At 39.8% G+C, this 13,729-nt stretch overlaps 1 protein-coding gene across 2 annotated transcripts in view; it reads left to right on the top strand.

Moving 5' to 3' along the window:
• Nucleotides 1–13,729, top strand: part of LOC125455175 (ALK tyrosine kinase receptor-like) — a 977,528-nt gene that overhangs the window by 609,827 nt on the left and 353,972 nt on the right. For both annotated transcript variants that reach the window (XM_048536890.2, XM_059648635.1), the window contains exon 5: nt 7,933–8,066. In XM_048536890.2, coding sequence (XP_048392847.1) covers nt 7,933–8,066 — 134 coding nt within the window. The remainder of the gene's footprint in view (nt 1–7,932; nt 8,067–13,729) is intronic.

The raw sequence follows: 13,729 nt of genomic DNA, 5'->3' as shown, positions 1-13,729 counted from the left end.
TGGTTTTTTTAGAATTCTCCAAATTTGTGTAAGTCTGCAGAGAGTGGTGTGGTACATACTGAAGGACTGTCCAGGTAATCAGGGAACAATTCTTGTACTTTAACATCAGGAAGAACAATGTGTAAGATGTCTGCACTTCAATAAATATGCCTCCCGATGTAATCATGACTGAAGCTTCAATGCACTGCAAGGCCCACATTGCCAATGGCTGGGAAGATGATTAGGGAAACTGATCTTTATCATACGCTGTTGCATAAGGGAGATCACCAAGGTGTCTGTGTAAAGAGCAAAAACAATGTTTCATTGTCTCTTGCTTTCAAGATGTAGTTGCAGTGTGTGCATGTAGCTTTGTGACAATTGCAAAATTCCTCATTTTGCAAGGTGCAGTTCGATGGCTACATGTCACTTTGCTAGCAGTACATGTAAAACCTTGAAATGCAACACAATTGAGAAAGATGCCACTCCCTCAAAAGCCAGCTGGTTTGCAGAGATGCATGCAGTCCATTGCCTGAACTCCTATCTTCAGTCAGTGGCAGCTTAGTATGCTTACCATATTGGAACCACTTAATACTACAGTGGGAGGCTTACAGATGACATGGCTTATCGTTTGAAAACATACGACTACAGTGCACCAACCATGCACATCTAAGCTTCATACATTCAACAAAAACCATGCCGCACAAGAAGCATAAGAAAGCACATCACTGGGGTGCTTAACTAATGCTTGCTTCTATTGCCTGTGCTACTATTGAAGGAGCTCTACATCATACACCACAAGCACAGGTCAAGATTCAGGGACAAAAACAAAGTTGCTGGCAAAGCTCAGCAGGCCTGGCAGCATCTGTGAAGGAGAAAACAGAGTTAATGTTTCGGATCAGGCAACCCTTCTCAGAATTTATTTTACAGGTCAAGATTCATGCTGGTCTGCTCCATGTCACAGACATTCACCACTGTGACGACACAGCTGTTGCCACAGTGTTGAGAGGGTATGGACAAGGAAGGAAGGAGGCAATGAACATAGCCTCCTTCTGAAATAAACATAGAAAATACTGGAAAAACTCAGCAAAGAAACAGCATTATTATTTTGAGTCTTATATAACCTTTCTTCCAAACTTAAGCAGGCTAAAAAGTTATCATTCTTATGCAGTTAACAAAGGAGGGGAGGAGCAAAAGGAACATATTGGTGGGTGTGCCCCAGGCAAAAGGCAATAGGAGAGCTAATGATAGTAATTGAATGATATAGATGTAAAAAAGGTACCAATGGTTGATACGAATATTCAAAAATGTTTGAATTTGCTGAGAGGAAACAAGCCTTTGGAGTGCAGAGGAGACTGTAATAAAAACAGAGAAGTTCTGACTAGGCTATCCCTGATAAGCTTAATCAACTTTGGTACCAATATATGAAGCTTCGATTTTCCAATTACCTTCTCTTTCCTCTGTTACTAACCTTCACAACAATGTTTTGGCTATAAGGTAAACAATAAAAGTGATGCAAGGGAAACTTCTCGAACCACATTTATAAATCCTAGCTACTGACACATTCTCTTCCCTGAAATCTAGAGAGGCTGAACCTGATTGTTCACTACTTTTATGTCATACTTGACCCCAACCACATAGCCATCAAATTACTCAGACGCAGAATCAGAAATTTCCGGAGAAACTCAGCAGTTCTGGCAGTAACAAAGATAGTTTTTCGAGCTCAGTACCTTTCTTCAGAGCTCAAATTAATTCTGCTTTGTCTCCACAGATGTGGCCAGAACCTGCTCTGTTTCTTCAGCGTTTTTTGTTTTTGTGTTAGATTCCCAGCATCTTTGTTTTATTTCAATCACACAGACTGCCTGTTCCCATGTAAATCACATCAACAAATGCCTTCCCTGCCTCAGCTCACTCGCTGCTGAATACTTCATTGATACCTTTGTTACCTCTCATCTTGACCGTCCCAACACGTTAACATCCAGCCCCATTTTATCCCTCCATAAACTTGAGGCCAGTCAAAACTCTGTTGTCCATGTCTGATTTCACACTTAATCAACACTGCTGATCCTCACCAATTAAGTAATGTTTCCAATGTAAAACTCCATTCTTGTTCCCATCAAATCCCTTGTCACAACCAGGATGCCAGACCCTTCCCACATCACTCCTCCATAACCCTAACCATGCCGACCATCCTGATGACCAACAGAGGTTAATTTTTGGAAAGAAAGCAGTTAGGTATATATTTTTCCAGTCAGCATGTTATTCCTATTTAAACATTAAATAATTCAAACAATACTGCTGAATATTTGTCCCACATGTACACACACCCAGTCAGGAGCTTAGCCAATTATCCTTTAATTAATGTAAAATCGCCTGCTTCCCCGTTTCATTTGGTCTCATGCGTCCCAGCCAGATCCTCCTTGGTGATAACATGCCTTTCACTGGATTACTCTTCGAGGTCTTCTTGCCTCTGATCCCACTTCACATTCCCTCAGCCCCAATCCTTCCACTGATTCACCCTTGTTGGTCCCACACCGCCGTTCCAGCTCCCATTCTGACTTTATCTCAGTACCTGAACCCACTGGTGGAATTTGAGACTTTGCATCAGACTCCATTACATCATGCTGCACACTCAAGAGGCTGCTGACATACTGGGAAACATCCCAAAAAGACAATTATAACTGTTGCCATTATTCAAAAGCTAGCTTCTAAGAATGTACAGACAAATTTGCTCCCACTGGAGGACAAGCTCAAGACAGTGTGTGATACGACTTTAAATTGCTGACACCAGCGGCTAATGTGAATTTAAACAACTTGAACCGCAATCCCAAAAGCAAAGGACTAAAGCTGAATAGTGACAAGTTGCAAGCACGCAGTGTATTGTGGCAGGTAAAATAAAAACTAAAAATTAAATAGCAATGCAATGCTGGACACAGTTTGTCACCTGTGAAATATGAAGATCAGATTGAACAATGTAAAAGTGATACGTGCAGTTTGTGTTAATCTGCCGTCAGGATCAGAATGTCAAGGCACAGAGAAATGAGATTGTCACCATTTTGTCTTGTTCTAAATTGATTCTTGTAGTCCTTCGCCTTCCATGTTCATAAGGCAGTGCTAGACATGTTTGAATTTTACATGATTTGTTGGAAGCCATGGGCTCAATGGCCCGTGAGGTTTCCTGCCAGCTCTAGGATAGACCTACCTCCCCATGCTCCTAGAAACATGAATGCTCACTCTCAAGCAATAATTTTTCTTTAATTATTTCTTTCATAAGTTTAGGTGGCTTGGCTGATTTGCGATGCCCATACCTAAGCTAATGAAGACTGGCATTGCTCCTCTTACTCAGTTTAACTTGAAAACTCACCTTCTGCAAATTACCTACCGGGAGTGGATGTTAATCAAAGGGCAGATAAGATTAAGGAAATTAAGATTATTAATATCAGCACAGCCGAAGGAATGGGGAATCTTACAGGACGAAATACTGACGAATCCCCATTATCTAATGGCCTGCCTAAGGTTTAAAAAGAGGTAGCTGCAGAGATATTGCCTGCACTGGTCATGATTTTCTCAAGTTTCTCAACATCCCAGCAAATTAGGAGACAGCAAACATAACATGCTGTAATTAAATTCTTTTGCTATATCCATTTCCTTTGTATTGATTGGCCTGTTTTTTTTTGGTGCAATGTAACATTTGGAGTACACTCAGTTCCAAGAGCTTTTATAGAATTAAGAAATGCAGCATGGAAACAGGCCCTTCAGCCCAAACTGATCCGTGCTGATCATGTTAGGTGGCAACATTTAATTCTGCCCAGTGAAAGCAATGATGTTTATTGCAAGGTCACTCAAGACATTTTGAGTTCACTGAATAAGACAGCCACTGAAGGCCAGTCAGTACAGCAAGGAGAGAGATGTCATATCAATTTCAGAGTAAAGCAAGCCGCAACTAGGAAACTGGGAAAGCAGCTAAAACTCAGATTTTGTGCCGGGGATTTAATGAGGAGTCACAATCAGTTGGATGGCTCTGTGCCTTAGAATGAATTCAGGAAGGTCTGTGAATTTTCAGGCAGCCTAAGAGTGGCGGTACTCAGAAGAAGACCTGGACAGCTGAGAAAGTGTGAAGCTTAATGTCTTGTGTTGAGAGAATTTGCAAGGAGCTTGGAAGAAACCTCTAAACATTAATACTTCAGTACAGCTGAGAGACTGCATTATGAAAAGCTCAGAAGCAGGTATTACTGAGCAAGCTTGGAGTGCAAGGAAGAGGCTCAGGGTGGCGGGGAGCACGATGGTGTGGTTTGGTAAATGTAGCTTTTGGTGAAAAGCTAGACTTCTGTTTGTAAAGAAGTACTGGGGTGCAATTTTTGAAGTCCTAGGGAGTGCTGACCCAGAAAAGAACAGAGATCAAGCAGAGAGGGAGTTTCAAGGCCATATAGTGGAGAATTATAATCCCTTATGAATTTTAGTGAAATTTGGTGGCCAACTATTACATATAAAGGAAGTTGATTAGGATCCATGGGATCTGTTTTGATTGCATTTGTTATTTGATGTTACTGTGGAGTGTTCAATCACAGTATGATCCCAATGTTTACCTCATGTAAATTATAGGTGTTAGAAATAAATCGCACATTTATTGTAGATTAAGTCATAGAGTCATAGAGCACGGAAACAGACCCTTCGATCCAACTTGTCCATGCTGACCAGATATCCAAGGTTGTGTCACTATTCCAATTTAGATACAAAGTAATGTCATTTGTTTAAAACTGAGATCTTGTAGCTATATTCTCTTAATAAATCCACAGGATTTGCTATTAGCCTACTTAGAAAACAGAAGCTACTGGTCCCTAAGTAGGTCCTGAGATAATTTGGCAATCTCTTCTGGAGTCATAATTTAAAGTCGGTAGCCTGCTTTGGATTAATAACATAATTGTGTGATCTGATCTGAAATGTAGCAACCTATTTAAAAGATTTGGGGAAGAAATGTCTTTACAGAAATAACTCCATGGAATGCCATGATGGTATCCTGTCACCAAGTCACTCTTTGCTTACATAATGGAGAATCCTTGACACTGATCCAGCTCCCTGAGGGCCAGCTCTCAGAGTGAACAGAATGTCTGATACTTCTGTTTATTTCTGTCAGCTAGGGCTCCCTAATTGGACTGGATTAACAGCCCCAATCAGGGAACTCATAATGTATGAGGTTCACCTGGCTGATATAGAACATATAACAGTACAACACAATATAGGCCCTTCAGCCCACTATGTTGTGCTGACCTATTATCCTACAATGTAGATTTGCGGTAGTAGATTCGCCAACTCGGTAATAGATTCGCCAGCTTTAGGTACATTTAAGTCATCATTGGATAAGCATATGGACGTACATGGAATAGTGTAGGTTAGATGGGTTTCAGATCGGTATGACAGGTCGGCACAACATCGAGGGCCGAAGGGCCTGTACTGTGCTGTAATGTTCTATGTTCTATGTAATGTGACAAATTGATCTTGTTACAATCACCACATTTACCTTTTTATTCCTCTGGGAATGAACTCTGATGCTTGGCATTATTTTTACTGGCCTTGTTATCTTGCATCAGTACTTTTAATGGTTTATTTGTGCATCCTTTGTTCTTTATCCAAATTAGATACTTATTTCTAAATGTCAAGCAACTTCCTTTTATTTTCACTCATTCTTCTCTATTAAATCTATTTGCCAATTGTTTCCCATTCTGCAAGTTTATTGATATCAGTCCACTCTCAATAGTAACCGCCCTACTCTACCCAAGTTTGTATCATCTACAAACTTAGTGATGGTGCTTTTAATATTGTGTTTGTGGTTTACTAGAACCAGAAATAGAACACAAGGCAGAAGAAGGGTAAACTTTAAGAGGGAACACTTTACAGTGCGTTCTTTCAGCTTCACAGTCAGTCCTAGACCACCCCACTAACTCCCACCTGTGGGTCACCTGACCTACTCTTTTAAAGGAGCAACACACACCCAACTATATATATATATAAAACCCTTTTGACTTTTTGTGCTTTTAAACCAAAAATATAAAGTGCATCCAGAAAATGATCGTTAAACAGTACTTTCCACCAATTGATATTCTAAACAATTGCATTTTGCCCTCACTTTCTGTTTTCAATCTTTCAGTTGAGTAGCTGACCATTCTTCTATTTACCCTCTGACTCTGCATTGTCTGACCTTAGTTATTAGTCTGTAATTTAGCGTCTTATCAAGCAGCTTTTGAAAATCAAGATGAATTAAATCTACTGCATTATCTTTGGATAAGCATATGGACGTACGTGGAATTGTGTAGGTTAGATGGGCTTGAGATCGGTAAGACAGGTCGGCACAACATCGAGGGCCGAAGGGCCTGTACTGTGCTGTAATGTTCTATGTTCTATGTTCAGTTGTCTCTTAAACAAAATTAACCAGTGGTCAAGAAAAATTTTTCATTTGAAATTTACATTCATGACTTTTTGTTAACTTTTATGTGCTTCTGGTTCTTGTATTCTCTTTTATAATTGAAGCTCCATTGTTTTTCCACCAATGCTAAGCTGACTGGCCTGCAATTCCTTAGATATTTTCTACTTTCTTTCTCAAGTTTAGAGGTAAACTATCTCGTGGTCTTCTGGCACTACAGTTTCTTCAAACCGATTATTACAAATGTGTAGTGATGCCTTTATTATGTCTTCCATAGATACTTCTAAAATGAGCAGATGCAATCCATGGGGCTGAGGGTTTTCGCCTCTTCAAATTTGATTAGCTTATTTAATATTGCACTGTTTTTATGAAATCAGTTATTTCATTTTAAATCTCTTCAGCCAATATTATGACCACCTGTCCTCTTTGCCTGAAGCAAAGTAATTATTTAATGATTCTGCCATTTCTTTATCCTTGCCCCTGTGATTATCCAGTCCATCATTAAGTGCTCCTATTCCCATCATGACTAGCTGTTTTATTATTTATGTGCCTGTAAAATGTTTTACTTTTTTTTAATCATCCCAATAATAAACCAAAATGCAATTCTATAAGATTGTAAGGTTCTGATGTTTAGTGGATTGAAACCATCTCATAATTGCATTTATTATTGGGTATAATTACTGAATAAATCAAATATTTTGAAGAATTAAATCATGCTTTGGATATCTTTTTGGAAAGATCTTGCAACTGTTATTAGAATAATACATCTCAATTCCATTCTCTGAGGTATTTTCCTTAGTCATGGATCATTGAACAGTCAATACAAGTTTTTTAACTGTATTTCCATAACAGTAATGGTGTCCAAAGTTGGCAGGGAGCAAAATGTGGAGAAACTTCTACTAAACAGGACAACATTTTCCAAAAGTTTCTTTTATAGTTTTGTTAAGAAAGGTTTCAATAAGCTGCTGCTCCTGTAGTTCAGATGTGGCTAGAAAGCAAATAAGCATTTCCTTCCACCAGGACAATCAATAGGCTTCCCGCATTGTGCTAGCAAGAGCCATCATCTGTCCTCTCATGCTACCTGCCAACTGAAAGACTTCAGTAAGTGATATGGAGAGAAGAGTGGCCATTCAATAGAGTGTTGAGGGTCAGATGGTTGAGACCACTGCAAGCCAACAGGGGGAATTTTCTAACCCCATTTAGCATTGTCTCTAAGGTTATTCCAACCAAAACTGAATAGTGCAACAGAGGAAATTCCTTCTGATGGGTTGCAGTTCTAATATATCACGGGGGTTCTAATATAAAAAGTAGATTTATAGTCCTGTGCAAAGGCTCAAAATATCACTGCTCCTGTGTGAATTCAGTTCTCTTTATGTGTAACAGTTGAAGTCAATACTGACATGAGTTGAAAGGCAGTTTGATATAAAGGCATGAAACTCTGACTTGAATTAAAAGTAGATTGTCTTTGTGCCGGTCTGATTCACAAAGCCTTCTTTCACTCTTTCTTTCTGTATTATTAATGTTTTTGACTGGTACAGGTGGACGGTGCTTCAGGGGAGAGTAGGATGTTTGGAAGAGTCTTTCCGGATCTCTTTGGAATATAAAAGAAATAACGGAAGAATCTGGGAGTTGGCAGCTGTGGACTCAATAATTTTGAAAAACTGCAATGAAGGTAAATGTTCAGGCTTGAAAACAGCCAGGGTGCTACAGCTCTGAGATTTGTTTTTAAATGCTGCCTGCAACAAACTAAATATTTAAAACTTGCTTCACAAAATGTTAACGTAAATATTTCTTTTCTTCTAGTTGCTTGTAAGCTTTCTTTTTGATCAATTATCTTAGTTCACTGAGTAAAGTTTGACATTTGAGATTACTGATGAAAAGGAGGGAGAAAGAAATAATTTCTAACACATTTCCTACTCAGACATTGTTCTCTTCAATGTAATTTACCACTGTTTCAATTATGCCATTACTTTTATCTTGCCAATACCGTTACTTTAGCCCCATGATATTTGAACTTATACATCAATAATACAATATCATTCCAATTACTTAATGCATTCTGTTTCAGATCTCACTAATACTTAAATATACTTATGTTATATCTTATTACTGCTGCAATAAGCATCACTAAACTGACAACGTAATTTAACAAGCCTCATTTTATTATCATGTATTTTCCAAATGCTTCTACATACTTGCCTAATACTATCATACAATATATTAATGTTTAGTTTTTAATGCTTGACTGTATCTCATTAATGCTTCAACATGTTCACAAATCTTACATCTTTAAATAATACTCAAGATGCTTCACTCATGCTTCAAATTGCTTTATTGGTACCTATCACTCATCACTAATCCTTCAGCATGTTTAAGAATAGTTAACCAATGCTAAATTTAAATCATTTATCTTAAGAAGATTATGAGGTTATCTTCCGAGAGAAAGTTGAACAGGTCGGGCCTATATCCATTGGTGATTAGAAGCATGAGAGGTGATCTTATTGAAGCATATAAGATCTTGAGGGGATTTGACAAGATGCATAAGAGTGAAGAGACAGTTTTAAAATGTGGCATATCCCATTTAAGATGGAGATAAAGAGAAATTATTTCTCTCTAAGCGTCATTAATTTTATTTTATCATTTTTTGCAGGATGTGGGCATTGCTGGCTGCCAGCATTTCCTGCCCATCTGTAGTTGCCCTTGAAAAAGTGGCGGTGAACTACTGCAGTCCACCTGCCGTGGGTTGACCCACAATGCCATTAGGGAGTGAATTCCAAGATTTTGACCCAGTGACAGTGAAGGAACAGCGATATTTTTCCAAGTCGGAATGCCCTGCCTGCTACAATAGTAGATACGCCAACTCTAAAGGCATTCACATGGTCATTGGATAAACATATGGATGATAATGGAATAGTGTAGGTTAGATGGGCTTCAGATTAGTTTCAGAGGTCAGTGCAACATCAAGGGCTGAAGGGCCTGTACTGCGCTGTAATGTTCTATGTTCTAAGCCAGGATGATGAGTGACTTGGAGGGGAACTTGAAGGTAGTGTTCCCATATATCTGCTGCCCTTGTCTTTCTAGATGGAAGTGGCCATTGGTTTGGAAGGTGCTTTCTGAGTATCTTTGATGGATTTCTGCAGCGCATCTTGTAGATAGTACATAGTAGATAGTTGTTACTGGGCGTCAGTGGTGGAGGGAGTGGATGCTTGTAGACACAGTGCCAATCAAGTGGGCTGCTATGTTCTGGCTGGTGTCAAGCTTCTTGAGTGTTGTTGGAGCTGCACTCATCCAGGCAAGTGGGAAGTATTCCACACACTCCTGACTTGCACCTTGTAGATGGTGGTCAGGCTTTGGGGAGTGAGGAGATAAGTTACTCACTGCATTATTCCTAGCCTCTGACCTGCTCCTGTGGCCACTGCATTTATATAGTAAATCCAGTTGAGTTTCTAAGCAATGATAACTCCCACGATGTTGATAGTGGGGAATTCAGTGATGGTAACACCATTGAATGTCAAGGAGCAGTGGTTAGATTGTCTCTTGTTGGTGATGGTTATAGCCTGGCATTTGTGTGGCACATACGTGGTATATGTGGAATCCTCTATCTCTGACAGCAGTGGAGGTAGAACTGTTGTATATTTTTAAGGCTGACGTAGATAGATTCTTTTTTTAGCAAGGAAAACAAAAGTCTTAAGTATAGACTGGAAGGTAGAGTTAAGGTTAACCCCATCCTATCAAATAACAGTTCTGGCTGGAGGAACTAAATGCCCTGTTCCTGTTCCGAATTCAAATGCTTAGTTAAAATAAATAATTCACTGACACAACAACGCCCATTAATAATACATATTATTTCATCAGATTTCTCCCAGTACTGTCATAGAGTCATAGAGCACAGAAACAGGCCCTTCGGCCCAACTTATCAATGCCGACCAGCTTTTCTAAACGGAACTAGTCTCAGTTGCCTTTATTTGTCCCAAATTCCTCCAAAATCCTTCCTATCCATGTACCTGTCCAAATGTCTTCTAAATGTTGTAAATGATTATCCTCTACCACGTCCCTTGGCAGCTTGTTCCATACATGCACCATCCTCTGTGAAAAAGTTCCTCCTCAAGCCTCTAATAAATCTTTCGCCTCTCACCTTAGACCTATGCCCTTTAGTTTTGGATTCTCTTACCCCGGGGAAAAGTCCTTGGCAAATCATCTTCTCGATGTCTGTCATAATTTTATAAGCCTCTATAAGGCCACCTCTGAGCCCACTACAGTCCAGGGAAAAAAAGTCCCAAACTATCCAACCACTCCTTATAACTAAACCTTCCAGTCTTGGTAACATCCGTCTAAAGCTTTTTTACAACTGTTTCAGTGAAATGACATCCTTCTATTGCATAATTGCATGTAGTACTCCAAATGTCACCTTACCAATGTCTTGTACAGCTGTACCACGATGTCCCAACTTCTGTATTCAATGCTCTGACTGACAAAGGCAAGCATGACAAACATTTTCTTCATTAACCTATGACACCACTTTCAAGGAACTATGTACATGACCCCTGGGTCTCTCTGTTCGACAACTCTCCCCAAGACCCTACCATTAACTGTGACATGCTTTATCAATATTCATTGCTAATGTTTCAACATATCCTAATGCCGGTGGACTTAAACAGTCGTGCAGAATATTCCATCAGTACAGGATGTCTCACTAATATTTTGGCATACTTTATTAGTACGATATACTTACTTCATTAATACTAAGACATTGTTTTTAACTATATTCATGAATTCTTTAGTTTGCTTTATCAATTCTACGGTATAATTCTATTATACCAACATAGTTTGCTGATATAACATCATTGACATCAAGTATAAACGTTTCATTCTACTCGTCTTCCTCACCCAGTCAATGTATTATGTTTGCTAATTGAAATCAGCACTTACAACAGCCAAAGGCATTTTCTGCCAAAGGCATCTGGACTGCCCTGAATTTTCCTGTCACGACTACACAGCGTCGTTGTGTATACACAGTATTTGGCTATGAATCTTTGGTACTCAATACAGATGGCAAATACTTCTACAAATGCAAAAACATTGGATGGAATATGTGGCTCCCAATACTAATCACAGATACAAGGGGTTCTGCTATAACACACGTTCCAGCAACACAAATTGGCTGTAATGAGATTGACAAATAGGGGAATGGTATTTCCACAACGTGAACTTTGTGTTGGCTATAACGTAATTCCTTCTAGTTCACTGGACTTGCGCTTTTAGAAAGGAATCAAAATAGTACCACTTCACTGTTCTTTCCCCTTCAACTTACTTCTTGGTTTTCAAGAAATTATTCGATTTGTTTCTCAAGGTTGTTATTGAATGTTTCTCTTTGATCCACAATATTCATGCTGAAGCCTCACCATTGATTCATAAAGATTTAGCACAACCTCCTCATTGTTGTGCTATTTACGTTCATGGTCTAGCACACCTGCCTTTCTCAACAAAACCTCACAGCGCCAGGGACCAGGGCTCGGGGCTCGATTCCAGCCTCGGGTAACTGTGCGGAGTTTGCACATTCTCCCCGTGTCTGCGTGGGTTCCCTCCGGGTGCTCCGATTTCCTCCTACAGTCCAGAGATGTGCAGGCTAGGTGGATCGGCCATGCTAAATTGCCCATAGTGTTCAGGGGTGTTTGGGTTGTAGGGGGATGGATCTGGGTGGGATGCTCCAAGGGGCAGTGTGGACTTGTTGGGCCAAAGGGCCTGTTTCCACACTGTAGGGAATCTAATCTAATCCAACCTCACTGTCACATGCTTACAATTTGCCGTTATTTTAAGAAATTGCTTATCTGTCTCTGTTTAACTTTGACATTAAATACAAATCTTAATCCCTCCCTTTGCTCTCAGATGAAATAACTATGGAGCACTCAAAAGCTGATGAGACCTGCATGCGAGGTTTCATGGCTGCCATCAAAGCTAGCTTAATAAACTTATACAAAAATAGTGAAAGTACCTGTTCTTGAAATATCAATTCCCTCCTCAGGAACCTGTTATTGTACAACAGTGAGGAGAACTTCGGGGTTGTTTGGCTGTGGAGCTGATAGCTTAGCAACATTCATTCTCGAGTTCTAATTGGAGAACAGTCACTTAAGCAAGACTGGGAAAGGACAGTGGTTCCTGTAGAACAGGCTAGTACAATAGGTGATCCATGGGCAGGACTGTGAATATTCACTTCCCAGCCATGGTCATTCTGCAGCTACATCTCCACAATGACGGTTAGATCACATCTATTCACTCCAGTTAATGCTTTCATTTCATATGCCTTGTTGCAAATGTAGGGCGAGTATCAGTGATAGTGGGCGTTAAAGGGATAGATGGAGGTTACAGAGATAGGGAGGTTTATACCAGCTGTGGAAAGTTATGAGGATAGTGGGAATTGAAGGGACAGTTACAGTTAGACTTAGGGAGGCTGACAGGTGCTCTAGAATGTTACAGAGCTACAGAGCATTGTAGGTGGTCAAGAGTCTTAGTGGGAAAAAAGGGCTTTAGGGATTGTAGGTACTGTAGGGGGCCGGATTAGATACTAGAGTTAGCGATGGATGCGGGGAGCAAAAGATATATGTCCATGGAAGGAGCAAGGGACACACACAAACACACAGAGTTTGAGTGTTTGAATGTTGAGTGATTTTTGTTTTAGTGATCTGCCCCGCTTTTCCCATTGGCCCTGTTATTTCTGTAGCACAATTTTCGAGAACACGGAGTTGCGTCGGAACACAGCTATGAGGTTATAGCAGAAACCCCCGTAGTTAAGGAAATAAAAGAACCTAGTTTTTTTTCCCTTTTGAGTTTGAGACCCTGTTCCTGATTATAAGAAATTAGATCCTTTGTCTTAAAACATTAACGTTTGTGTCATTAGCCCAAGCTATTGTTAAGGTGGGACACAACATTTGTGAACAGGTCTGGATAGCTTTCCTGCTCCTCTGATGCTGCTTGGCCTGCTGTGTTCATCCAGCTCCACACCTTATACCTGGATAGCTCGATGCTCAAACAGAAGTTGGAACTGCACAGACAGGAGTTGCACATCAGGATTGTGTGAGAATTTTAGTTTTAATTTTAATTTTGATTGAGTGAGGCAATTGCCTGTCAAATTGAAGATTCTGATGTGCAATTCCCCTGTGTCTAGAACCTTCCAAACGAATCAATTAAATTCAGGGATGTTGGAGATTCTGCTTTAGTTAATCTAATAGTTATTCAGACAACTTTAGACGATGAAAAACTTTACCTAACTTCAAGGTAATGACTAAATTGACCTCCAACTCACTATTGATCTCCCCAGCTACACCTCCACCAATCCTT

Source organism: Stegostoma tigrinum, chromosome 9 (genome assembly GCF_030684315.1).
Source record: "Stegostoma tigrinum isolate sSteTig4 chromosome 9, sSteTig4.hap1, whole genome shotgun sequence".
In the NCBI taxonomy this organism is placed as follows: domain Eukaryota; kingdom Metazoa; phylum Chordata; class Chondrichthyes; order Orectolobiformes; family Stegostomatidae; genus Stegostoma; species Stegostoma tigrinum.
This window is presented reverse-complemented; position numbering and strand designations above follow the sequence as displayed.